The sequence below is a fragment of the Melanerpes formicivorus genome, unplaced genomic scaffold (genome assembly GCF_026170545.1).
Source record: "Melanerpes formicivorus ecotype bairdi unplaced genomic scaffold, bMelFor1.0.p_v2 SCAF_67, whole genome shotgun sequence".
Classification (NCBI taxonomy): Eukaryota; Metazoa; Chordata; class Aves; order Piciformes; family Picidae; genus Melanerpes; species Melanerpes formicivorus.
The window spans coordinates 233,420-259,475 of record NW_027142419.1 but is presented as its reverse complement, the minus strand read 5'-3'; the positions used below and the strand labels follow the sequence as shown (position 1 = coordinate 259,475).

Below are 26,056 nucleotides of genomic sequence, written 5' to 3'. Positions count from 1 at the left end.
ATGAGGACATTATGACTTTGAAAACACTTTGTTGGTTTTTGGTTTTTTTTCCACAAGACTTCTAAAGAATAACTTCCACAACATTTGCAATATAAATGTAATTATGGTAAGGTTGAAGCTCTTCACAACTTCCATTCCTGGTTCTGCAATGCTGTAGCACACTGTGGGACATGCCAAAGACTCCTAAATCCCTGAGGGCTCTTCCCACAACCCCTTTATGCTAATATCAGCATCCTATTGTATAGAATAATGTCTTGAATGGGATCAGGAGTTGATCTGCTAGAGGGTAGAGAGGCTTTGCAGAGAGACCTCGACAGGCTGGACAGATGGGCAGAGGCCAAGGGCAGGAGATTGAACACATCCAAGTGCCAGGTTCTGCACATTGGCCACAGCAACCCCAGGGAGTGCTACAGGCTGGGGGCAGAGTGGCTGAGAGCAGCCAGGCAGAGAGGGACCTGGGGGTGCTGGTCGATGGCAGGCTGAACATGAGCCTGCAGTGTGCCCAGGCGGCCAGGAGGGCCAAGGGCATCCTGGCCTGCATCAAGAACAGTGTGGCCAGCAGGAGCAGGGAGGTCATTCTGCCCCTGTACACTGCACTGGTTAGGCCACACCTCGAGTCCTGAGTCCAGTTCTGGGTCCCTCAGTTTAGGAAGGAGGTTGACTTGCTGGAACGAGTCCAGAGAAGGGCAACAAAGTTGGTGAGGGGCTTGGAACACAGCCCTGTGAGGAGAGGCTGAGGGAGCTGGGGCTGCTTAGCCTGGAGAGGAGGAGACTCAGGGGTGACCTTATTGCTCTCTCCAACTACCTGAAGGGGGGTTGTAAACAGGCAGAGGTTGGTCTCTTCTGCCAGGCAGGCAGCCAGCCCCAGAACAAGAGGACACAGTCTCAGGCTGCGCCAGGGGAAGTTCAGGCTGGAGGTCAGGAGGAAGTTTTACACAGAGAGAGTGATTGCCCATTGGAATGGGCTGCCTGGGGAGGTGGTGGAGTCACCATCACTGGAGGTGTTCAGGAGGAGACTTGACAGGGTGCTTGGTGCCATGGGTTAGTTGATTAGGTGGTGTTGGATGATAGGTTGGACTTGATGATCTTGAAGGTCTCTTCCAACCTGGTCTGGTCTGGTCTGGTCTATTCTATTCTATTCTATTCTGTTATTTTCAATAGCATTCAGCTCCTTTTCCTAACTAAGCAGGAGGTCATGGAGCCTAGTTTGCTCTTAAATAAAAGACGTGATCCTTGGGGCACCGAGAGCACTGGCTAGAGCTGGGGTTTTTCAGACACCTGTACCTGCATGTCAGGCCCTGAAGCGAAGCTGAGGTCAAGCCGGCAAAGATGAGAGGAGCTGTGTGGGATGCAGAACCTCTCTGAGGGAAAACCTACACGGGAAAGGATGTTTGGCATTATACACCCAACCCTGCAGTGAGAAGAATAGGATCCTGCAGCAAAACTGGGCTCTTACCGAGGTTGAGGCGAGAGCCGTGAGGGGAGCCCAACAACACTGCGGGCCCACCATGAGGGCCTGTGAGGCGACGGGCATCCTGCCTTAGGCTGAGGGATACGAGGACTAACAAGGCCTCAACGGGACCCCTGGGTGAAGGGGTGGCGCCGAGGCAGGGCTGGGGCTGTGACGGGCCGAGTTCTACGAGGAAAACCGAGCTTTTTTGGCCCGACCCCAAGGTCGAGCTCGGCGGCCATCGCGCCCTCACGACGGTAACCTTGACAACAGCGGCCGGGCCGGGCCGCGCCAGGAGGAAACCTCGCGAGACTTGGCTGCCCGCCGGCTGCCCGCGCTGACAGCTCTCGCGAGAGTTGCGCTGTGGGAGGAGGCGAGGGCACGGCCTGAGGAAGGGGATGGCCAAGATGGCGTCGGAGGGAGAGCTGGGCAGGAAGTGGGACCGGTGTCTGGCGGACTCCGCCGTCAAGCTGGGTAAGGGCGGGGAAGGCAGGGCGGAGGAGGAGGAGGACCCGGGGAGGAGCGGGGACGGTCGATAAGGTGCCCCGGGGCTGGGAGCGCCGCTGCCTGCCCGGTCCCGCGGCGCGGTTGAGCCCGGCGAGGAAAGGCCGTTTGAGGCCCGCTGTCCCCACGTCTCTCCGGACCTGGCTGAGGGCGGCGGAGGCCTTGTCGCGCTGTAGGCCCGGGCCGGTGCCTGGTAGCTGTGCCTTCAGCGTCAGACAGCGCTGCCCTCGGAGGTGGCGGACCCGCACGGCTGGAGGAAGGGAGGGAGCACGGCGGGCGGCCCCGGGCCTGGCAAGGTGACCTTGGCTGCGGACACGGACCCCCGCCTGGCCCGCTGCCACGGCCGCCGCGGGCTCTTCTCCCCGACCCGGCACCGGCTTACCCGCGATCCGGCAGCGGAGAGTCGGGTTTGACCTCTGGTTAGTCCCATCTCGGTCGGAGATGAGAGGTTTCCGTGGGAAATCTCGCTCCGCGCTGAGCTCCGCGCCCAGCGGGACGGCTCCCGCCGGGAATGAATGGGCGCTGGGCAGGCATTGCCCGCTCCTGAAGTGCCGCGACCTGGCTCGCCTGGAGTTTCACTCTGACGCCGGCTTGGGCTTGGAAATGTGTTTCAGCAGAGCTGCTCCCATCACTCAGGGAGCGCGGTGGGCTGTGTTTATTAAAAGCAGTGTGCAGCCTGACACGCTGACGGCTTTGGCATCCCTTGCTTCGTGCACTGTGTGCGCTTTGACTTTGAGAAGCTTTCTGCCCCGTGTCCCAGCCCTGTGCAGACGGCTGTGCCTTCAAGTGCAACAGCCCTCTTGTCTTTCTTCCATGCTTATCTCTCCTTAAAACTAGGACTGAGCACATGCCTGCAGCTCTCCTCATCCATTCATAGCTTCTCACTTGGAGCTGTGAGTTTTATGAGTGGTGGTTTTAATTGTGTGTGTGTCACAGGTTGGTGAATTGAGTAGGCAGAAGTGGAATGTGTGCACCAAAGGAAACCTTTAAATGCAAACTATAAAGCTAGGAAGTGAAGTGCCTTGACAGGAAAGGTGTCTGTGCTCCACGGTGGTGCAGGAGTCTCTTTGAGAACCACAAGGAACAGCTGAGAAATGTGGCTGTTTATTTCTTGTTGCTGTAGTGGCTTTATGCTTGAAAGCTGCTGGGGAGCTCGGGGGGTTTTAGTTGCCTAATACTTTTCCATTAGAAAAGCTGTTTAATAATTTAAAGTAAACGGAAACTTCCATTGTTTATAGCAGGCCTTTGTAAAGTGTCAAGTGCTCCAGAGCAATGTTTTGCCTTGTGAAATGCTATTCAGGTTTGTCTGACAAACATATCCTGATGTGTTTATGTTTCCCTAGCCTTGGTTGCTTTATCATAAAATATTAACTATGCCAAATTATAAACAAGAGCTTGTTCCATGCTGCAGCTGTGCATGTAAGAGTCCTCTCTGGGAAAAGGAAAAGCCTCTCTAGGAGGCTGGAAGAAGTGGATACAGGATTGATCTCAATGCAGTATGTCTCTAGGGGTAGAAATAGGGGTAGAAACAGAGATAGAATTAACCAGGTTGGAAAAGATCTCAGAGATCATCAAGTCCAACTTATCACCCAGCACCATCTGATCAACTAAACCATGGCACCAAGTGCCTCAGCCAGGCTCTTCCTAAACACCTCCAGGGATGGGGACTCCACCACCTCCCTGGGCAGCACATCCCAATGGCCAATCTCTCTCTCTATGAAGAACTTCTTCCTCTCCTCCAGCCTGAACCTCCCCTGGCACAGCTTGAGACTGTCCTCTTACTCTGGTGTTGGCCACCTGTGAGAAGAGACCAACCCCCACCTGGCTCCAACCTCCCTGCAGGGAGTTGCAGAGAGCAAGAAGGTCTCCCCTGAGCCTCCTTTTCTCCAGGCTAAGCAACCCCAGCTCCCTCAGCCTCTCCTCCCAGGGCTGTGCTCCAGACCCCTCCCCAGCTTTCTTGCCCTTCTCTGGACACCTTCCAGCAGCTCAACCTCTTTCCTAACCTGAGGAGCCCAGACCTGGACGCAGGACTCCAGGTGTGGCCTAAGCAGTGCTGAGCACAGGGCACAAGGACTTCCCTGCTCCTGCTGGCCACACTCTTCCTGATGCAGGCCAGGATGCCCTTGGCCCCCTGGGCACACTGCTGGCTCATGTTCAGCCTACTATCAACCAGCACCCCCAGGTCCCTTCCTGCCTGGCTGCTCTCAGCCACTCTGCTCCCAGCCTTCATGCCTTTCCTTTTAATTTGGTGTTTTCTTCCATCCTAAAGTGGCAACAGAAGAAATACAATGTGCTCTAGACCAAGGACATTCCTACTGTTAGCTTCATGAGGGCATGCAGTAGAGGGCTCAGTTAAACTCATGTTTTTCATGAGGTTGCCCCAACAGGCCATGTGGACTGCAGCTCTTTGATGATGTCCTTAGCATTAAACCCAACGTGGTGGCCTCAGACACCCATTCCCCTTCATATGTGATGGCATTTTCCTTTCTTGTCTGCCTGTATGATTGCTCCAGTAGCTGGAGCATCAGTGCTGGCAGCCTCCGCTGTGGTATGAACCACAAACGACTCGGTGTGAACTTGGGAGCAACCCAGGAGTTGCTTCATCCTCCTGTAGTTTGTGCCTGAAGATGCTGATGGCCTTTAAATGCCAAGTGAGTCAGTGGCCTGGCCGTGCAAACTGTTACCTGAGTGCTGATAACAAACCTCCTCAGAGCAGCTGAGTGGGAACGATTGTTTTCTCTGCGGGGAGCTTAAAACCTCACAGGGTGGTGGTGATTGTTTTTCTAACGTTCCTGCAAAGTCTGCTGGAGTTTACAATAAAGCACCGAGGGTGGTGGCTGTGCTGGAGAGAAAGAAAGAAAGAAAATAAGCTTTTGTACTGGAGAATTCCCTTGCTTGCTCTGTGGAACGTAGAAGTTTACCTAATCCTCACTTCTGTGTTGGACTTTGTCTTCTGGTGGCCATGCTTTCCTCCCCATATGTTCTTCCTGTCCTTCCTCAATTACATAGAATTAGAATTACATAGAATAGACCAGGTTGGAAGAGACCTTCAAGATCCAACCTATCAACCAATCCAACCCACCTAAACAACTAACCCATGGCACCAAGCACCTCATCAAGTCTCCTCCTGAACACTTCCAATGATGGCGACTCCACCACCTCCTTGGGCAGCCCATTCCAATGGGCAATCACTCTCTCTGTATAGAACTTCTTCCTAACATCCAGCCTAAGCCTCCCCTGGCGCAGCCTGAGACTGTGTGCTCTTGTTCTGGTACTGGCTGCCTGCCTGGGAGAAGAGACCAACCTCTGCCTGTCTACAACCTCCCTTCAGGTAGTTGTAGAGAGTGATAAGGTCACCCCTGAGTCTCCTCTTCTCCAGGCTGAGCAACCCCAGCTCCCTCAGCCTCTCCTCACAGGGCTGTGTTCCAAACCCCTCACCAACTTTGTTGCCCTTCTCTGGACTCGTTCCAGCAAGTCAACCTCCTTCCTAAACTGAGGAGCCCAGAACTGGACACAGTACTTGAGGTGTGGCCTAACCAGTGCAGTGTACAGGGGCAGAATGACCTCCCTGCTCCTGCTGGCCACACTCTTCCTGATGCAGGCCAGGATGCCATTGGCCCTCTTGGCTGCCTGGGCACACTGCAGGCTCATGTTCAGCCTACAATCGACCAGTACCCCCAGGTCCCTCTCTGCCTGGCTGCTCTCAGCCACTCTGCCCCCAGCCTGTAGCACTGCATGGGGTCATGCCATCTCACAACTCAAGGTAGTAGAGATGATAAATGTAAAGTGAAGGGGTTTCTAAAATCAGCTCAAGCATGTTGTCTCTGACTATATCTATGGGCAGCAGAAAGAACAGAAACTCCATTTAGCAAAATCTCTCTTTACACCACACTTTTCCTCTGTTGGGTTGCAAGGAAGCTGTTGAATATCTTGTTTTCTCTCTCTTATTCCAACATGGGATGTTAGGGATGCATCTGATTTGTTCACACACAGGTTCCTCAAGCACCTGAGAGTATTATCTGAGGATCTCTGCCCCTCCAGCCAGTGGCTGGGGAAAACCAAACACTGGGATTACCCCCTGCATTTCCCCATCCCAGCCTCTGTAAATAAAGGGAAAGCATTGAACTGAAAGCCCTGAATTTCTGAAGCTGTGACAGCTTCCAGTCTGAGAACTGGAGAGACAGATAACTCCTGGGGGTTAACTTGAGGGCTGGAGGGCCGTGGGAAACAAAAGAGAGTGAGAAGGGGAGGTGGCAGCAGCTATCAGGGTGAAGGGGGCCTACAGGAAGGCTGGGGAAGGACTTCTCAGGATCTCAGGGAGTGATAGGACTAGGGGGAATGGAATGAAGCTGGAGGTGGGGAGATGCAGGCTAGATGTGAGGAGGAGGTTCTTCCCCATGAGAGTGGTGAAGCCCTGGAATGGGTTGTCCAGGGAGGTGGTTGGGGCCCTGTCCCTGGAGGTGTTTAAGGCCAGGCTGGATGAGGCTCTGGCCAGGCTGATCTAGTGTGGGGTGTCCCTGCCCATGGCAGGGGGGTTTGGAACTGGCTGATCCTTGTGGTCCCTTCCAACCCTGACTGATACTATGATATTATGACTTTATTATCAATAATGTGGTTTTAAATACTAGCTGGGGGCTCTGCAGTCTGTCCTGGCTTGTACTGGTCTGTCAGGCTGCCCACTCCAGTTGGGTGAAGCAGTGTTATTTGTAGTTGGCTGTGGTGGTTTTAGTTACTCTATCCTGTTTTAGTTGGAGGTCAAACTGCTGGAGGAAACTTGGACCTCCTGCCACTAAAATGTCCCAAATATATATTTATCATGTTGCATCTTTTGCAATGCTCTGTGATGTTGTTGACCTTTTGGTCACTGCCTGTGTGCATCTTGTAATTTAGTGTTAAAACTCTCTTTTTTTCCTGCTAGACCTGGGTTGTCAGGAGTGGTCAAGGCAGTGTTTCATTTCAGAGAGCTCTGTGTTGCCTGCACAAAGCATCAACACATTGTTCAAGTGGAGTTTTGTGTCCTCACCTCCTCCTCGTTGGGACTGACACTTGTTTGTTTTGCTGCTGCTGAGGACAGATCTGGGTATTATGCTTGTTCCACTTCCCTTTCTAAATCTAGCTGTAACCACAACATTCCATCGTGGGCTGGGTTGTGCTTTCTTGGCTGGCCAGGTGATTCCTCTGCTGGGTGATCCAGATTGTGCTGGCTCGGGCTTGGCACCATGCTCAAGACTTTGCACCCATGCTGTTATTTCAGTCATGTAACTTGCTGTTCCATCTTCCTGCCTGGTATTGATTTTTCCTTACCAACTCTTCCTCAGCTTGCTTGGTTTGTGTCTGAGGAAGGAAAAATCAAACTTTCTCTTTCTTCCCAGCTACAAAAGCCTTGGGAAGTCCTGCATCCTCTTCAGCCTTCCCAACCACTTCTTCCCTTTTTATCAGCTGAGCTGTGCAGAGAAGGAGCAAAGAAGTAAATAACATAGTGGTGGTCTCCCATCCTACCACCTTTAAACCCTGTTCAAAGGGGTTGTTTTTTGACCTGCTGGATAGCTTATACCTCTTTATTTGCAAAGACAATTACTCCTGTGGGACTGACAGAGTTGGGTTTTTTTCCCCTCTGTGAGGCTATAATTTTGGACAAATTATGTGAAGTCATTAAAGTCCTTGTGCCCTGTGCTCAGCACTGCTGAGGCCACACCTGGAGTCCTGTGTCCAGTTCTGGGCTCCTCAGGTTAGGAAAGAGGTTGAGCTGCTGGAAGGTGTCCAGAGAAGGGCAAGAAAGCTGAGGAGGGGTCTGGAGCACAGCCCTGGGAGGAGAGGCTGAGGGAGCTGGGGTTGCTTAGCCTGGAGAAGAGGAGGCTCAGGGCAGACCTTCTTGCTCTCTCCAACTCCCTGAAGGGAGGTTGTAGCCAGGAGGGGGTTGGTCTCTTCTCCCAGGCAAGCAGCCCCAGAACAAGAGGCCACAGTCTGAAGCTGTGCCAGGGGAGGTTCAGGCTGGAGGTGAGGAGAAAGGTCTTCCCAGCCAGAGAGAGTTGTTAGCTGTTGGAATGTGCTGCCCAGGGAGGTGATGGAGTCCCCATCCCTGGAGGTGTTCAAGAGGGAACTGGATGTGGCACTTGGAGCCATGGTTTAGTAGTCATGAGGTGTTGGGTGACAAGTTGGACTTGATGATCTTTGAGGTCTTTCCCAACCTTACTGATTCTGTGCTTATTAAATGTTATTTCCAGGGAGCAAAGGGGCAATAAAGAGCTTGTGTGTGAGGGGAGGGAGGTTTGTGTGCCTGGGTGTCTTGATCTCTGCTCAGACTGCTGGAGTTTTAAATGAGTGGAACGCTGTCATTCACCTGATATGGAAAAGTAATGCTAGGCAAGCTGTTTTCCTTTCAACGTGTGTGTTGAGTTGCTGGGCAAGCTAATTTCTTTTGCAGGAGACAAATGTTTTGATGTATGTCTGTGTTTGACCAAAACTCAGCCTGGAAGCATGTAAATAGCCCAGTCCAGTGATGTTCATTTTCCTCTAATCCTCTGTTTTGACATCTGAAAATAAAACACTTTTAATTCCCATTTAAGAGGAATATTTTTTTCAAGAGAAAAAGGGCACTTTCAGTTCCCCTCCAACTGCTAGACCATTTCTCCTGGCTTGCATCATCTGGCCTGCTCGAGTAGCTCTTTCCTGTTCATGGCAAGGGTGAGATTGGGCTGTTTGGGTCGTTCCACAGATTGAATGTTTCAGGCAGAACGGTTGTATGGCTTGCCGTGTCAGGAGTTTTAAATAAGCCTTCACATGGTTATGAATCACCTAAAGCCAGTCTATATAATGATAAAACTTGATTATACTTTCTGAACGCTGGATTAGGCTTTCTCTAAATATACAAAACCCCTGAAATTCCTCTTTCGTTTTTTTGGGGTGTTGGGTTTTTTTGCTTAGCAATTGTAACATGGCTGCATGGCCCCAGCCGGGGCTCAGCCGGGGCTGCTTGGCCCCAGCCGGGGCTGTATGGGCTCAGCCGGGGCTGCTTGGCCCCAGCCGGGGCTGTATGGGCTCAGCCGGGGCTGCTTGGCCCCAGCCTGGGCTGCTTGGCCCCAGCCGGCTCAGCCGGGGCTGTATGGGCTCAGCCGAGGCTGCTTGGCCCCAGCCGGGACTGCCGGGGCTGCACGGCCCCAGCCGGGGCTGCTTGGCCCCAGCCAGGGCTGCCAGGGCTGCTTGGCCCCAGCCGGCTCAGCCGGGGCTGTATGGGCTCAGCCGGGGCTGCTTGGCCTCAGCCGGGGCTGTATGGGCTCAGCCGGGGCTGCTTGGCCCCAGCCTGGGCTGTATGGGCTCAGCCGGGGCTGCATGGGCTCAGCCGGGGCTGCATGGGCTCAGCCGGGGCTGTATGGGCTCAGCCGGGGCTGCTTGGCCCCAGCCTGGGCTGCTTGGCCCCAGCCTGGGCTGCTTGGCCCCAGCCGGCTCAGCCGGGGCTGTATGGGCTCAGCCGGGGCTGCTTGGCCCCAGCCTGGGCTGCTTGGCCCCAGCCGGCTCAGCCGGGGCTGTATGGGCTCAGCCGAGGCTGCTTGGCCCCAGCCGGGGCTGCCGGGGCTGCACGGCCCCAGCCGGGGCTGCCGGGGCTGCTTGGCCCCAGCTGGCTCAGCCGGGGCTGTATGGGCTCAGCGGAGGCTGCTTGCCCCCAGCCGGGGCTGCTTGGGCTCAGCCGGGGCTGCCGAGGCTGCTTGGTCTCAGCTGGGGCTGCTTGGCCCCAGCGGCTGTTTGGGCTCTATGGGCTCAGCGATGTGTTCTTCCTTTGGGATTTTGGGGTTTAACGCTGGAGGACACAAATGCTCTGCTGGCACACGACTGCATCGTCACCTGAGCTTTGTTTGTAACCCCAGGCTCTTTTCCTTTGTCCTGCCGAAGAGCCAGTTCTTCTTGCTGTATCTTGAGCAGACCCAGGCCGTGTAAATATTAACTGCTGGTGGTTTAGTCTGTGCAGGGAGGTGATAGAGCCAGTGGAAAAATGTTTTCTTTGGAAGAGGTGGACGAATGCTGTTCTGAGAACAGGCTCGCAGTCAAAACTCAAACAGCAATATTTAGCTGTGTTGTTAGCAGAGCTCTGGACACAGTGACAGCCTACAAATAAAGGGGCTGTTCTCTGGGAAGAAAATGAGAGGAAAGCTTCAGGACTCCAGGTCTCCTCTCCTCCTGCCATTGTGGCCTGCTGTTCCTGCTGTTCCTGTTTGCTGGAACGAGTCCAGAGAAGAGCAACGAAGTTGGTGAGGGGCTTGGAACACAAGCCCTATGAGGAAAGACTGAGGGAGCTGGGATTGCTCAGCCTGGAGAAGAGGAGACTCAGGGGTGACTTTATCACTCTCTGCAACTACCTGAAGGGAGGTTGTAGACAGGCAGATGATGGTCTCTTCTCCCAGGCAGCCAGTACCAGAACAAGAGGACACAGTCTCAGGCTGCGCCAGGGGAGGTTCAGGTTGGATGTTAGGAAGGAGTTCTATACAGAGAGAGTGATTGCCTATTGGAATGGGCTGCCCAAGGAGGTGGTGGAGTCGCCGTCATTGGAGGTGCTCAGGAGGAGACTTGATGGGGTGCTTGGTGCCATGGGTTAGTTGTTTAGGTGGGTTGGATTGGTTGATGGGTTGGATGCGGTGATCTTGAAGGTCTCTTCCAACCTGGTTTGGTTTATTCTATTCTAAATAAAGGTTTATTCCTCTTGGCTGGCCACCTGGCTGAGTCAGGAGGCTGCCTGCTGAGGTGTGCCTGATCACTCCCTAACCCGAGCCTTGCTCTGCCCTTGTTCCAGCCTGCTCCTGGCAATACCTCTGGTGTGCAGGAAGATGTGAAAGAGGAGCTGGGACTCCCATCTGATAATGCAGCCCTTAAAAAAGCCAGGCTGTGTCAGATCTGTCCTGGAAACGAATCCAAAGTGCACCGACTTCCTTGTGCCCTGCACTGATCAGCTGCCAGCTGGGCCTTCTCTGGAAGGTGGCACATGGTGACAAGGGAAGGGGACTCCAGCCAAGTGCTACCCTAAACCACTCCTTTGCTCCTGGAGATGTTACAGCAGTAGGTGGGGCCAGCTCTTTGTTCCATCAGATAGAGCTCTCTGAGGAAATCCTTCCAGGGCTGCTGGCACATCCCTGATGGTAATGAATTAATAGTAAGAGCTTTGAGAAGGATCAAGCTTCTCAGATGCTAGTGAGATGCCACCATACTGCTTCTGACTCTGAACTGCCTCTGGGCCAGTAGAGATCAGTAATGGTCAGCCTAGGTGGGATGGGTGAGGAGAAGCCTGACTGCTAACCCTCACAGTTAGGCTTGCAGGAGCCCTGAACCTGGAGGGTTTTGCCCCAACAAAATGTTTCTTTATAGCAGTGCTTTGCTCTCATTAGTGGAATATTTGATTGCAGTAAGGGAAGGGATTGCTTTCTGTCAGAGATATTAGATACTAGGAATATCTAGCTGATTTCTTACATGTGTGCTTCTGAAGTGAGGTGCAAGCCTGATCTTCTCTGAAAGCTTGGTGCAGCGAGAGGAAGGGAAATGTGTGCCCTCTCTCCTTACCAGCTCATGACCTGGTAGAAGGATGAATAGTTTCTGGTCCTCTGTGAGACTCTGGCTGTGTTTTGTTGCAGTAAGAGAAGGGATTGCTTTCTGTCAGAGACATTAGGAATATCTAGCTGATAGAATGATACCTAGCTGTGCTTCTAAAGTGAGGTGCAGCCCTGATCTTCTCTGAAAGCTTGGTGCAGTGAGAGGAAGGGAAATGTGTGCCCTCTCTCCTTACCAGCTCATGACCTGGTAGAAGGATGAATAGTTTCTGGTCCTCTGTGAGACTCTGACTGTGTTTACTTGACTACGTGAAAGGAGGTTGTAGTGAGGACAGTGTTGGACTCTTCTCCCAGGTACCTAGTGACAAGACAAAAGTAAGTGGCCTCAAGCTGTGCCAGGGGAGGTTTAAGTTGGATATTAGTAGAAATCTCCTGCAAGAGTGATCAGGCATGGGGACAAGCTGCTCAGGGAGGTGGTGGACTCCCCATCCCTAGAGGTGTTTAAAAAGAGGTGTGTGTGTGGCACTTGGGGGACGTGTCCTAGTGGTCATGGAGGTGTTGGGTAGAAGGTTGAACTTGATCTTAGAGGTCTTTTCCAACCTTAATGATTCTGTGATTCCATGAAGGGTTGGCAGCAGTGCTGCGTGTCCCATCTGCAGAGGTGCTGATGTTAATCTCCTCTCAGGCTGCAGGAGTGCTCGAGGGTGAAAGCGGCCCCTGCAAGCCTGTCAGGGTTTTTGCAGCAGCACAGGATTTGGATATTTATCCTCTGACATTCCAGCCCTGCTGTGGTGCTGCAGGCAAATGCTAGAAGCAAACAAAACACACTTTTCTCCCGACTTCTTCCTCGAGGACTCAGTGTGTAGCTTCATGATGTTTTCTTCTGGAGTCATTGCTCATTTTTCTCTCTGCTGTGTAAACAATCCACCCAACGGGGGGAGATGAGAAGGAAAGCTTCAAAGTTGAAGGAAATCTGCTTCCTGCCATGCAAGACCTTGCTAAGAGTCTGCTTGGAATTAATGCTGTCTGTAAATAAGTGATTTCATGGGCTCAGGTTTCTAGCCCGTGCTAAGTGCTGCCCTACAAAGGCCCTGCTGCAGGAAGAAGGATCTCCTCCTTGTTTTTACACAGCTGTTTCTATATCTTCCCCAGGCTGGATTGGAGGGGGACAGGATGGGACACCCTGCAATAGGAGGGAGCATAGAGTTTGATGAGATCTGCCTGTTGGACCTCGAAGCTGTCCCTGTCCCCAGAGAGAAGCTAACCGAGCTCGGCAGATTTTCTTGATCCTAATGGGAGCTGTCTTTCTAGCCTGGAAGAAATCTCTGTTGGAACAAGTCCTGACCTATTTTGAGAGTCTTGTCTGTACAAATGGCCTGAAATTGTGCCAGGGGAAGTTTAGGTTGGATGTTAGGAAAAAATTCTTCACTGAATGAGTGGCCAGGCATTGGGACAGGCTGCCCAGGGAGGTGGTGGAGTCACTGTCCCTGGAGGTGTTCAGGAAGCCTGTGGAGGTGGCACTTGGAGGGGCCACATGGTTTGACGGCCACGGTGGTCTTAGATTGGTGGTTGGACTTGATGATCTTAGGGGGCTTTTCCCACCCAAACTATTCCATGATCCCACAGAGCAGTTGCTGTTTTCTCAGGACAAGAAGCCACCACTTAACCTTCATTTTATTTTGATCGTTGAGTTCTTTTAACCATCAACCAGCAGCATCCAAAGGGGAAGAGGCCGAAGCTCTGTGGGTTGGATTTGCGTGTGGGGAATGGCAGAGGGGAAATTATCTGGAGGCAGAAAGCAAACTGTTAAGTCATGTAAAAAACTTCCAGCTGCTATAGTAACAGCAGCACACTTGCCAGATGTCAACAAACATGCTTGGATCCTTCCACTTTCAGTGTCAAGCTATCGAAGAGGAGTCTTGTCTAGGTGTGGCAGCCGCTTCAGCCCCTAGCTACTTGGGAAGCCTAGGAGAGAACCCTGTAGAATCTCTGTTGGAGGGACTGTTGAGGGAATTGCTAGAAGAAGCCTTTCCCAGATGTTCTTGCAGGGCAGGAGCCCATCCTGAAGATTTGTGTTTCTCTCCAAGACACTTTTATGATGTCCTGTTGGGCACGCGGCGCGTGCTCCTCGGCGTGTTAGATTGATTTGAGGAGCTGGGGCGTCCTGCTTGGGAGCTGAAGGAGCCAAAAAGCAGGATGAATAAAGGCTCTGGAGCTTGGGCTTTCTGCCTAATACCAATTCCGTGTGGCTCTGCCTGGGGAATCAGGAGTAAGATGTCCACAGAGCCATCCTGTGCCCTGTTGACACCGGCTGTAAATGAGTTGAAGCTGAAGTGATAGATGTGGGGTGGAAGCGACTGGTTTTCTAGTTAAGCATTTGAAACTGTCCAGAGGAGGTGAAAGATGCCTTGAACTCTTTTCCTCTGGCCTTTTCCTGCACAGGGTCTGTCATGCAAGAAAAGGAGGGGGAAATGTGGATCAAGCCGTTAGCTTTGCCTTGTTCCTTTTGTTTTCCTTGTAAGCGAAACCTTTCATGTTTTATTGTTGCCAAGTTAAAACCTGGCCTGGAGGTGGCTGCTCTTTAGTAGGAACAGCTGCAGACCCGGTGTCCCCTGGTCAGGTGGGAGGCTCTTTGAAGCACCCGTGTTGCCTCTTTGAAAGGAAATTGAGCATGTGAGAACTTCAACCTGTGAAACTCATCAGCAGCTCTGCCGTTGTTTATCTCTGCTGTAACTCTAGATAGAATTCAAGTGAAACGTGTTACTTGGCTCCCCCAAGGCAAGATGGTTTCAGCTGCCCCTTGGTCCTGGACGTACAGGAAGTGACCACATAACCACAAATCCTTTCTAATGAAATGAGGAGGAGTGACAAATTGTCCACAGAAAGAGGTTCTTCATGAGGAGGGCTGAGAAGTTAAAAGGCTTCCCTAAGCAGCATGACAGGCTTAACAGGGGTGCTCAGTGTTAACATGAAGCAAAGCTTAGGCTCTGATTTAGGCTTAGGCTGAAAGTGGCAACCACAGGAAGTTTTTCACCTTGAAGTGTAGCCTGTAGCTTCCCCCCTGGCCAACACAAAGCGGCACTAATGGCATCTGAGTGGAGGCCTTACACATGGGGACATGAGAGAGCATCTAAAGGAGGTGAAGAGAATACAAGGTAATGGTGAACTCTGGGAGCAGATGGAAAGAAAAGGTATTGAGGATAACTGCTTGCTTAGTGCAGACCTTTCTGAAGACAAGAGAGGGAAAAGGTTTCATAGAATCACAGAATGGTTTGGGTTGGAAGGGACCTTAAGGACCATTTCATTCCAAACCCCTTGCCATGGGCAGGAACACCTCCCACTAGACCAGGGAGCTCAAGGCCTTACCCACCTCAAGGCCTTGAACACTCCCAGGAATGAGGTATCCACAGCTTCTCTGGGCAACCTCTTCTGGTGTCTCACAGCCCTCACTGGAAAGAATTGCTTCCTGATAGCCAGTCTAAATCTGCCCTCTTCCAGCTCAAAGCCATTTCCACTTGTCTTGGCACTGCAAGCCCTTGTAAAATGTCCCTCCCCACCGTGCTGGTAAGAAGAATGTGGCTTTGACTGGAAACATGGAAAACACAGTGACATGAGAAACCAGCCAGGCTCTGCATGGAGATGATGCAGGACTTGTCATCCTGTCAATCACTGCACTGTTTGGATTGGCAGAGGGGATCTGCTCTGCCACTGGGTTCGCTCAGGGGGTGATCGGCCTCCCGAACTGGAGAGTTCAAACCCAGGCCTGGTGCTGTTTGAGCAGACAGAAATTGCCTCCAGAAGGTCCTCTTCAGACCTGCAGCACAACAGCCCCAAAGGACAAGGTACCATAACTGTGTGTTGGAGGAAGAGCCTGGCCGAGGGAGTTTGGGTCAGAGGGCCAAGCAGTTGTCCTCTGGATGAATTCTAACAGATAGTCATTATCCCTAATAGCATAAACACTCAGAGAGAGCCAGCAGCAGCTGTAGCATAGCAAAGGTAGAGCAGGAAGGCCCTGCCTGGGGAGGGGGAGTGGGGGACTCCCCCTGGGTGAGCTGCCTGATGTCTCTTCCAGTCCTCCTGGAAGTGCTGGTGGGTGACACGCCGTGAGTAGTTAGCTGCTTGTAGGAGATGCTCTCCAAGCAGCATTATCTCTTGCTGTCTGAAATGCAGAAAAAGCCTCAAGCTCTGAGCAGTCATCTGAGGAGCTGGGACTTATCCCTTAGCTGTGCAAATGATTAGAGTGAAAACCTGACCCTCTGTGAAATGCTTTCTAAACTGTCTGGGGGAGTTATGTCAGGACCACTTGGCAGGCAGGCAGAGTTCCTCCCTGCACTGCATGTTTTGTAAGCCTACTCCAACGTTGCAGTGACCTGCTAAAGCAGTTAGTTCCCTCTGTCAGCACTGAAAAAGCTGTAGTGCAATGAAAAGAGCAACTCTGGTTTCCAGCTCTTGGTAAACAGGTGAAGTCCTAACAGGAGAGTCAGCATGAGAGGGTTGGCTTTGATCATGTTTGGTCGTTTCTGGTCTGATGGGTTGTAGACTCAATGAAAAATGTGAGGGTCTTAGTTAATTTATTAGCAAGTGCAGCAGGTAGGGTTTCAATGCTCTCTGCTTCGGTGGATGTTACCACTAGGGTGCTTTTAGCAAGGAAAAAGGTTTAAAAAGCAGAAGGAAACTTAAAAAAGAAAGAAAAGGGGAAAAAAGAAGAAAGAAAGAAAGGAAAGGGGAAAGAAGAGAGGAAAAAAGGAAAGAAAGGGGGGAAAGAAAGGAAAGGAAAAGAGAAAGAAGAGGGAGAAAGGAAAGAAAGGGGGAAAGAAAGCAAAGGAAAGGGGAAAGAAGAGGGAGAAAGGAAAGAAAGGGGGAAAGAAAGCAAAGGAAAGGGGAAAGAAGAGGGAAAAAGGAAAGAAAGGGGGGAAAGAAAGCAAAGGGAAAGAAGAGGGGAAAAGGAAAGAAAGGGGGGAAAGAAAGCAAAGGAGAGCGGAAAGAAGAGGGGAAAAAAGGAAAGAAAGGGGGGGGAAAGAAAGCAAAGGAAAGGAGAAAGAAGAGGGGAAAAGGAAAGAAAGGGGGGAAAGAAAGGAAAGGAAAGGGGAAAGAAGAGGGAAAAAAGGAAAGAAAGGGGGGAAAGAAAGCCACTCCTGTACACCAGGAAGGTCCAGGATTCTTTGGTGCTATTCTGGACATAACCCAGTCAGTAATGTGTTCAACAGGAGCTTAACCAAGGAGCACAGGCTTTAGCAATATGAAAAAGACAAAACAAAAAGGTGTTGGAAAAGACCTCTGGAGCTCGTCCAGTCCAACCCCCCTGCTCCAGCAGGGCACCCACAGCAGCTTGCCCAGCAGTGCAATGCCCGGGGGGGTTGGAAGCTCTCCAGAGAAAGAGACTCCACAACCTCTCTGGGCAGCCTGCTCCAGGGCTCAGCACCCTCACACCAAACAACTTTCTCCTGTTCATGTGGAACCTCCTGGCTTCCAGTTTGTTCCTGTTGCCCTTTATCCTGTTTCTGGGCACCACTGAGAAAAGTCTGTCCCCAGCCTCTTGTCCCCCAGCCTTTAGCTCTTGCTGAGCATTGCTCAGCTCCCCTCTGGGGCTGCTCTTCTCCACGCTCAACAGCCCCAGAGGCTCTCAGCCTTTGCTCCTCACAGGGCTGCTCCAGACCCCTCAGTAGTTCATAGAATTGAACAACTTTGACTGGAACAGACCTTTAAGATCATTGAGTCCAAACATTTTCTTGTTCCTTGGGAGAAGAGACCAACTCCCACCTGGCTCCAGCCTTCTTTCAAGGAGCTGAAGAGAGCATTGAGGTCTCCCTCCAGCCTCCTTTTCTCCAGGCTCAACAAGCCCAGGTCCTTCAGTGCTCCTTATCAGCCCTGTTCTCCAGACCCTTTCCCAGCTTTGTTGGCCTTTTCTGGACCTGCTCCAGCACCTCAGTGTCCTTCTGGGAGTGAGGAGCCCAAAACTGAACCCAGGACTCAAGGTGTTGGCCTCACCAATGCCCAGCCTAGGGTGACCATCACTTCCCTGCTCCTGCTGGTCATGCTCTTGCTGATCCAGGCCATGCTGCTGGTGGCCTCCTGGGCCTGAGCTGGCTCATCTCTGTTGGCTAGCAGCCCCAAGCCTTTCTCTACTGGGCAGCTGCCTTGTTGCAAAGAATCCTAAGCACACCTTCCAAGGAAGCTCACAATTACTTTTCAACATGCCAGCTGAGTTTATTTTAATGGTGCTGGATAATTACATTTCCCCCCCAGCCCCCCCAACTGCTGCAGTCATTTCTATATATAGTAGAAGGATGTGAAAAGTCATTTCATTCCTTAATGTGTTTAAATCTGCCCCACAATGAATGTTGTGGATGTGGAAGATAAGCAGCCTGGAGCTTGCTTTTGCAAGGTATAAGGTAACACAAAGCATCAAAGTCGTGCTGCCCTCGGGACACACATTGAAGCAGTTAAAGTGGTGAGATAAAGCAAACACAAGGAGATATTCATCTGCAAAATGTGAAGCTCAAGGACACCCCCACCCCCCCAAAAAAAAAAGGTTTCATTTCAGTGTTTCTCATTTGCTGACAAGGAGCCAAATAAACCAACATGGATTTAGGAAGGGCAGGTCCTGCCTCTCCAACCTGATCTCCTTCTATGATCAGGTGACTGCCTGGGGGATGTGGGGCAGGCTGTGGATGTGGTCTGCCTGGACTTCAGCAAGGCCTTTGACACCGTCCCCCACAGCAAACTGCTGGCCAAGCTGTCAGCTCGAGGCTTGGACCACAACACTCTGAGCTGGGTTAGGAACTGGCTGGAGGGCCGAGCCCAGAGAGTGGTGGGGAATGGTGCCACAGCCAGCTGGCAGCCAGGCACCAGTGGTGTGCCCCAGGGAGCAGTGCTGGGCCCTGTGCTCTTTAACATCTTCATTGATGATCTGGATGAGGGGGTCGAGTCAGTCACCAGCAAATGTGCAGATGACACCAAGTTGGGAGCAGATGTTGGTCAGTTAGAGAGTAGAAAGGCTCTGCAGAGGGACCTTGACCAACTGGACAGATGGGCAGAGTCCAGCAGGATGGCTGCACTTTGGCTATGGCAATCCCATGCAGAGCTACAGGCTGGGGGCAGAGTGGCTGAGAGCTGCCAAACGGAGAGGGACCTGGGGGTGCTGATTGACAGCCGCCTGAATATGAGCCCGCAGTGTGCCCAGGTGGCCAAGAGGGCCAATGGCATCCTGGCCTGCATTAGGAAGAGTGTGGCCAGCAGGAGCAGGGAAGTCATTCTGCCCTGTACTCTGCTTTGGTTAGGCCACACCTTGAGTCCTGTGTCCAGTTCTGGGCCCCTCAGTTTAAGAAGGACATTGAGAGACTTGAAGGTGTCCAGAGAAGGGCAACAAGGCTGGGGAGAGGCCTTGAGCACAGCCCTGTGAGGAGAGGCTGAGGGAGCTGGGGTTGTTTAGCCTGCAGAAGAGAAGGCTCAGGGGAGACCTCATTGCCCTTTACAACTACCTGAAAGGTGGTTGTAGCCAGGTGGGGGTTGGTCTCTTCTCCCAGGCAACCAGCACCAGAACAAGAGGACACAGTCTCAAGCTGTGCCAGGGGAGGTTTAGACTCGAGGTGAGGAGAAAGTTCGTCACCGAGCGAGTCGTTCATCATTGGGATGTGCTGCCCAGGGTGGGGTGGAGTCCCCATCCCTGGAGGTGTTCAAGAGGGGCTTGGATGTGGCACTTGGAGCCATGGTTTAGTTAGTCAGGAGGTGTTGGGTGACAGCTTGGACTTGCTGATCTCTGAGGTCTTTTCCAACCTTATTAATTCTATGATTCTGCATTATTTTGGCCCTTACTCACTGTGTTTCTCCTTCCAGGTGCTGGGTTTGGATTAGGGATTGTTTTCTCAGTCATCTTCTTCAAAAGTAAGTACTGCAGTGAGCCTGGCTGCCTCATTTTCTGAAGCCAGTTGTAGGTGCAGCTTAAAACCAAGGCATGCAGAACTTAATCAGCATGGCAGTCCAGTTCCCTCATTAGTTCCTGGTCACCTCTCTTCATCTGAAATCCACTTGCTTTAGCTGTTGTGTAACACACTTGTTGCACACAGCATCCCTCAAAGCTCCTGCTGTGCTCAACTCAGATCCTGGAGCTGCAGGAAACCCTGAGCCCAGTGACTGCTCTGGACCCCAGTTTACATCAGCCTTGCCAGGCTTTCAAAACTGACCTCAATTAGCTTTGATTTATGCTTTGGTAACACAAAGATTGCCAATAAGAGCTCAAGTTCAGGGAGTGCCCTCCATGAAATCCCAAACCTGATGTCACGCTCGCTGTTACTCAGGCTCAGAAGCAATCTAATCTGGGGTTTAGCTGCTTGGAGGGCTTGGAAATGCCCAATATGCATTTGCCAGTGATTGGTTCTCTCTTGGTGCTTATTTAACAGTGTGAACCCAGAAGCTCTTCATGACTTCTAACTTCTCCTCTCTCTTTGCTTCCCCCCTTCTCACCCCAGGAAAGTCATGGCCTATTGCCTTTGGGTCAGGGATGGGGTTAGGAATGGCTTATTCCAATTGTCAGCATGACTTCCAGTCTCCATATCTTCTCCATGGTAAATTTGTCAAAGTAAGTATCACTGCTAGTGCCTCCTCATTGCTTCATTGCAGAACTGTTAGCCAGTGGAATGTGCTGCCCAGGGAGGTGGTGGAGTCCCTGTCCCTGGAGGTGTTCAAGAGGGGATTGGATGTGGCACTTGGAGCCATGGTTTAGTAGTCAGGAGGTCTTGGGTGACAGGTTGGACTTGATGATCTTTGAGGTCTTTTCCAACCTCAGAGACTGGTTGGGGTGCTTGGTGCCATGGTTTAGTTGCTTAGTGTAGGGTGATAGGTTGGACTTGATGATCACAAATGTCTCTTCCAACCTGGTCTATTCTTCTTCTCTTCCCTCCTTCTTCTTCCCTTCTCTTCCCTCCTTCTTCTTCCCTTCTCTTCCCTCCTTCTTCTTCCCTTCTCTTCCCTCCTTCTTCTTCCCTTCTCTTCCCTCCTTCTTCTTCCCTTCTCTTCCCTCCTTCTTCTTCCCTTCTCTTCCCTCCTTCTTCTTCCCTTCTCTTCCCTCCTTCTTCTTCCCTTCTCTTCCCTCCTTCTTCTTCCCTTCTCTTCCCTCCTTCTTCTTCCCTTCTCTTCCCTCCTTCTTCTTCCCTTCTCTTCCCTCCTTCTTCTTCCCTTCTCTTCCCTCCTTCTTCTTCCCTTCTCTTCCCTCCTTCTTCTTCCCTTCTCTTCCCTCCTTCTTCTTCCCTTCTCTTCCCTCCTTCTTCTTCCCTTCTCTTCCCTCCTTCTTCTTCCCTTCTCTTCCCTCCTTCTTGATTCTATGAATCTATGATTGTATAAGTTAGCATTAAGCAGTACACCTAAACACCATTTAAACAGATATTCCTCTGCCAGAGCAGTAGTTCAGAAGGCATCTGTGCTGCTGAAGGCCAAGGTGGTGCCTTTGCTCTTTAGAAATCTTAAGCATCAGATGTTTATAACAAGGCACTTGCCACAGATTCACAGGTTGCACTGGGTTGCAAGGGACCCCCAAAATCCTAGACTCATAGAACTGTCAGGGTTGGATGGTAATTTAACTACTGTGGCATCTGGATTGAAAGCAAAGGACTCTGTGTGTTTTGGATCCACAGAGCTAAAAGCATTTCAGGATCCATGCACTGCTAAAAGCATTTCAGGGGTGCTGCTGGAGGAGCATCCACCAGGACATTATTTACAGTGAATTTAGCACTTCAGAAAGCACTGAGGGAAATTGTTTTGCCAGGAGCTTTCCACAGCAAGCACACAGAATGCAGAAATTGCTCCTGCATTGCTCCTCTGCCTGGTGATGGAGACTTGAAGGTGGTTTTAGGCTTTTTAGAGCTGTAAGTGGAGTCCATTCCTCCATGCTGGCAGATGCACTTTTGCCACCCTTCTGCAGCCCTACCAGCTGTACCTTATAGACTCACAGAATGGTTTGGGTTGGAAGGGACCTTCAAAGTCATCTAGCTCCAGCCCTGCTGCCATGGGCAGGGACCCCTCCCACCAGCCCAAGTTGCTCAAGGCCTCATCCAGCCTGGCCTTGAACACCTCCAGGAAGGGGACATCCACAGCCCCCCTGAACAACCTGTGCCAGGGTCTCCCCAGCCTCACTGGAAAGAATTTCTACTTCATCTCCAGTCTCAATCTTCCCTCCTCAAGCTCAAAGCCATTCCTCCTCATCCTATCACAAGCCCTTGTCAAAAGTCCCTCCCCAGCTCTCCTGTGGTCCCTTCAGGTACTGGAAGGCTGCTCTAAAGTCTCCTGGGGCCTTCTCTTCTCCAGGCTGCACAGCCCCAGCTCTCCTGCCTGTCCCTATAGGGGAGGTGCTGCAGTACCTTGTTACAAATGCTACCTTAAGCTGCCTGTTAAGAAAGGGAAACAAGAAGATGGTTCTTGAACAACTTCAGAATTGAGTACTTTGGATAGCAAGACAGAGACACTGTGATGGAGAGGCAGCTGATAACAACACTGCCAGCTACAGCCCAGAATCCAAAGTCTCTGTGTGACTCTCCTGGCTGGATTTGTTAACAACAGAACATCTTGGCTTCCCACACCACCCTGGGGGAATTCCTCCCATTTATGCCCAGAAAGACTCTGGGATGCCCTGTCTGTGAGTGCTGTGGATAGCAAAGGCCTCACTGACATGTTCAAAGGAGGCATTACTCATTCAGGGATGCTCAGTACTAGGGATGGTGAGCAACTGAAAACTGCCATTCAGGTCAGAATCAACCAGGTTGGAAAAGACCTCAGAGCTCAGCAAGTCCAACCTGCCACCCAACACCTCCTGACAGCTAAACCATGGCACCAAGTGCCACATCCAAGCCCCTCTGGAACACCTCCAGGGATGGGGACTCCACCACCTCCCTGGGCAGCACATTCCCATGGTAAATTCCTCTTGCTGGGAAGAACTTTCTCCTCACCTCCAGCCTAAACCTCCCCTGGCACAGCTTGAGACTGTGTCCTCTTGTTCTGGGGCTGGCTGCCTGCCTGGCAGAAGAGACCAACCCCCAGCTGGCTACAACCTCCTTTCAGGGAGTTGGAGAGAGCAAGAAGGTCTCCCCTGAGCCTCCTCTTCTCCAGGCTAAGCAACCCCAGCTCCCTCAGCCTCTCCTCCCAGGGCTGTGCTCCAGACCCCTCCCCAGCTTTCTTGCCCTTCTCTGGACACCTTCCAGCAGCTCAACCTCTTTCCTAACCTGAGGAGCCCAGACCTGGACACAGGACTCCAGGTGTGGCCTAAGCAGTGCTGAGCACAGGGCACAAGGACTTCCCTGCTCCTGCTGGCCACACTCTTCCTGATGCAGGCCAGGATGCCCTTGGCCTTCATGGCCCCCTGGGCACACTGCTGGCTCCTGTTCAGCCTACTATCAACCACTACCCCCAGGTCCCTTTCTGCCTGGCTGCTCTCCAGTCACTCTGTCCTCCTTGTTTGGGTTAAGGCCTGATCTGTGCTCTGGAGCAAGTGTGGTCCTCAGCAGCATGAGGTAATTGAAAGGACACTTGGCAGAAGCAGCACAGCTGCCTGCGTGGCACAGGCCTAGGCAAATAGTTTCCAGTGCTCTGTCTCCAGGAGCTTGCTCTGGCCCAAAGAGGCTGAGAGGAGGAAGAGGCCCAGTGAAGCCATCTGAGGGTTAATGTCAGTAATTCTCTCCCAAATGTCATGTCATGGGGTATGGCTCCTGGGTTATTACAACAAAATTAGTTCATTTCTCCTGGTTGGGAGCATGGAAAATATTGTTGCATTATCACTCATCTGGTTTGTTTCCTAGAAAATCCCGGGTTAGCTACACTCCAGAGAAGCTCCTTTAGCAAAATGGAGCTCTGAATAGAATAGAACAGAATGAACCAGGTTCAAAAGACCTCAGAGATCATCCAGTCCAACCTCTCACCCAGCACCATCTGATCAACTCAACCATGGCACCAAGTGCCTCATCCAGGCTCTTCCTAAACACCTCCAGGGATGGGGACTCCACCACCTCCCTGGGCAGCACATTCCCATGGCCAATCTCTCTTGCTGGGAAGAATTTCTTCCTAACCTCTAGCCTAAACCTCCCCTGGCACAGATTGAGACTCTTGTTCTCTTGGTGGTTGCCTGGGAGAGGAGACCAACCCTCACCTGGCTCCAACCTCCCTGCAGGGAGTTGGAGAGAGCAAGAAGGTCTCCCCTCAGCCTCCTCTTCTCCAGGCTAAGCAACCCCAGCTCCCTCAGCCTCTCCTCCCAGGGCTGTGCTCCAGACCCCTCCCCAGCTTTCTTGCCCTTCTCTGGACACCTTCCAGCAGCTCAACCTCTTTCCTAACCTGAGGAGCCCAGAACTGGACACAGGACTCCAGGTGTGGCCTGACCAGTGCTGAGCACAGGGCAGGATGAGCTCCCTGCTCCTGCTGGCCACACTCTTCCTGCTGCAGGCCAGGATGCCCTTGGCCTTCTTGGCCCCCTGGGCACACTGCTGGCTCATGTTCAGCCTACTATCAACCACTCCCCCCAGGTCCCTCTCTGCCTGGCTGCTCTCAGCCACTCTGCCCCCAGCTTGTAGCACTGCCTGGGGTTGTTGTGGCCAATGTGCAGCCCCTGGCACTTGGATGTGTTCAATCTCCTGCCCTTGGCCTCTGCCCATCTGCCCAGCCTGGCAAGGTCCCTCTGCAGAGCTCTGCTCCCCTCTAACAGCTCAACTCCTGCCCCCAGCTTGGGGTCATAACAACAATGCTGAGGGTTGGGGTTTTTTTGGAGCCCCCAGCTGTGTCAGGAGGGAGGGTTGTGTGGATGAAAAGGTGCTGTGAAGTGAGCTGCTTGGCTTCTCCAGGCCAAAGCTCTCAGCCTAGCAGGGGCTGGAAACGTTAACCTGCCCTCTGGAAAGCTCACAGAGCTTAAGTGGCTTTGTTTTACATCGTGCAGCACCTTCCTTGTAAGGAGCCCAAATGGCTTTTTAATAATCTAAGCCTTCTTGCTTTACAGGAACAGTGACTAATGACTGAGCCTGTCCCAGTGGGAAGGAAGGAGAAATCAATGATTATTCCTCAGGAATACTGAAGCTGCCCTGGAATCAGCCAACAAACATTCTTCAGTCCCGCTCAGCAGTAACTCTTTATACTCCCAGCAGCAAACTGTTTCTGTACAGGAAACAAAAGTTCTGTTGCTTGTTTTGTATCATGTCTGGAAAGTGCAAGGAAGAGCTCTTCTGGGAAATCAATAAAAGCAAAATGGCCTTCCCTGGTGTCTGGGCTTTGTGTGTGAGTGAGAGAGAGAGGGAGAGGGAATGGAAGGAGAGGACTCCATTCTGAGTACCTAGCAGCTGTGACCACCTGGCTGAAGGCACTGGGGGAGCTCTTCAGCAGAGACAGCCGTGCTGTGTCCCTCTCCACCCTGGAAAGGCACCCCTCAGCTAAGGTTCAGTTCAGAGCACCATTCCCACCTCATAAATCACCCACCAGCCCCCTGCTGCTTGTGCCGCTGTTTGGAGAGGGAGATAAATACTCCTGTGTCCTGTTTGTACAGTTGCCCTTTCAAATTGGGAGCTTTGTCCTCTGCAAAGAGGCTGAATGCAAGAGGGCAGCCCCTGACCCTGTGACTGGTGCGGGGAGCCAGTGCTGTCTCTTGTAGCTCTGAGTCATGGAGTGACCCAAGCATGGAACTTCCTCGCTGGAGTGGGTGAGTTAAACACAGCCTCTGGCTCCCAGCTTGCCTGGCTCCCAGCTTGCCTCTTCTGGGGAGGAGCAGCAAGAAGGGGTCACAAAGGCCTTTATTACCATAGCATCAGTCAGGGCTGGAAGGGACCACAAGGATCAGCCAGTTCCAACCCCCCTGCCATGGGCAGGGACACCTCACACTAGATCAGGCTGGCCAGAGCCTCATTCAGCCTGGGCTTAAACACCACCAGGGCTGGAGCCTCAACCACCTCCCTGGACAACCCATTCCAGGGCTTCACCACTCTCATGGGGAAGAACTTCCTCTTCCCCTCCAGCCTGAATCTCCCCACCTCCAGCTTCATTCCAAGGCCGGGCTGGATGTGAGGCCTTGAGCAGCCTGGGCTTAAACACCTCCAGGGCTGGGGCCTCAACCACCTCCCTGGACAACCCATTCCAGGGCTTCACCACTCTCATGGGGAAGAACTTCCTTCTCACATGGCAAGTCACTGAGCCAAGGCCTTCTGCCTGCTTGCATTTGCCCCTGTCCATGCCATTGCTTGTTGGCATGTTGTCTGCTGCTCTTCTCCTGCCTCAAAGGCCTCTCTTCACCACCTCTTTGCTCAGCACGATTTGCTAGCTATTGAGCTGGCTCTCCAGGGCCCTGTTTCAGCTCTGTCCCAGGCTTGCTGCACGCTGTCAGCACAGCACAAGCTGTGAGTGCACATCTCCTGAGGCAGAAAGGGAATGCTCCAGCTTGATTTGGAGCTTCACTGGAAGCCCTGCTCCTGCTGCCTGGGGAGAGCTGGCAGATGGAAGGGTGACAAAAGAATTCCTCCCCAGAAAGGAAAACACAATGGAAAACAAGTTGTGCAATGTTTGTTTTTTCAAACCATGCCAACAAAGGAAAGGGCTGGGCTGAGGGGCAGCCTTCAAG

The 26,056-nt window shown here is 52.2% G+C and overlaps 1 protein-coding gene across 1 annotated transcript; it reads left to right on the top strand.

The window, feature by feature from the left end:
* Positions 1-1,815: 1,815 nt before the first annotated feature.
* On the top strand, positions 1,816-24,705 carry MICOS10 (mitochondrial contact site and cristae organizing system subunit 10). Its single transcript, XM_068162709.1, has 4 exons — positions 1,816-1,924; positions 19,321-19,368; positions 19,953-20,062; positions 24,452-24,705. The coding sequence occupies exons 1-4, from the start codon at positions 1,849-1,851 to the stop codon at positions 24,458-24,460; spliced, it is 243 nt and encodes an 80-aa protein (XP_068018810.1). The 5' UTR covers positions 1,816-1,848; the 3' UTR covers positions 24,461-24,705.
* Positions 24,706-26,056: the final 1,351 nt, after the last annotated feature.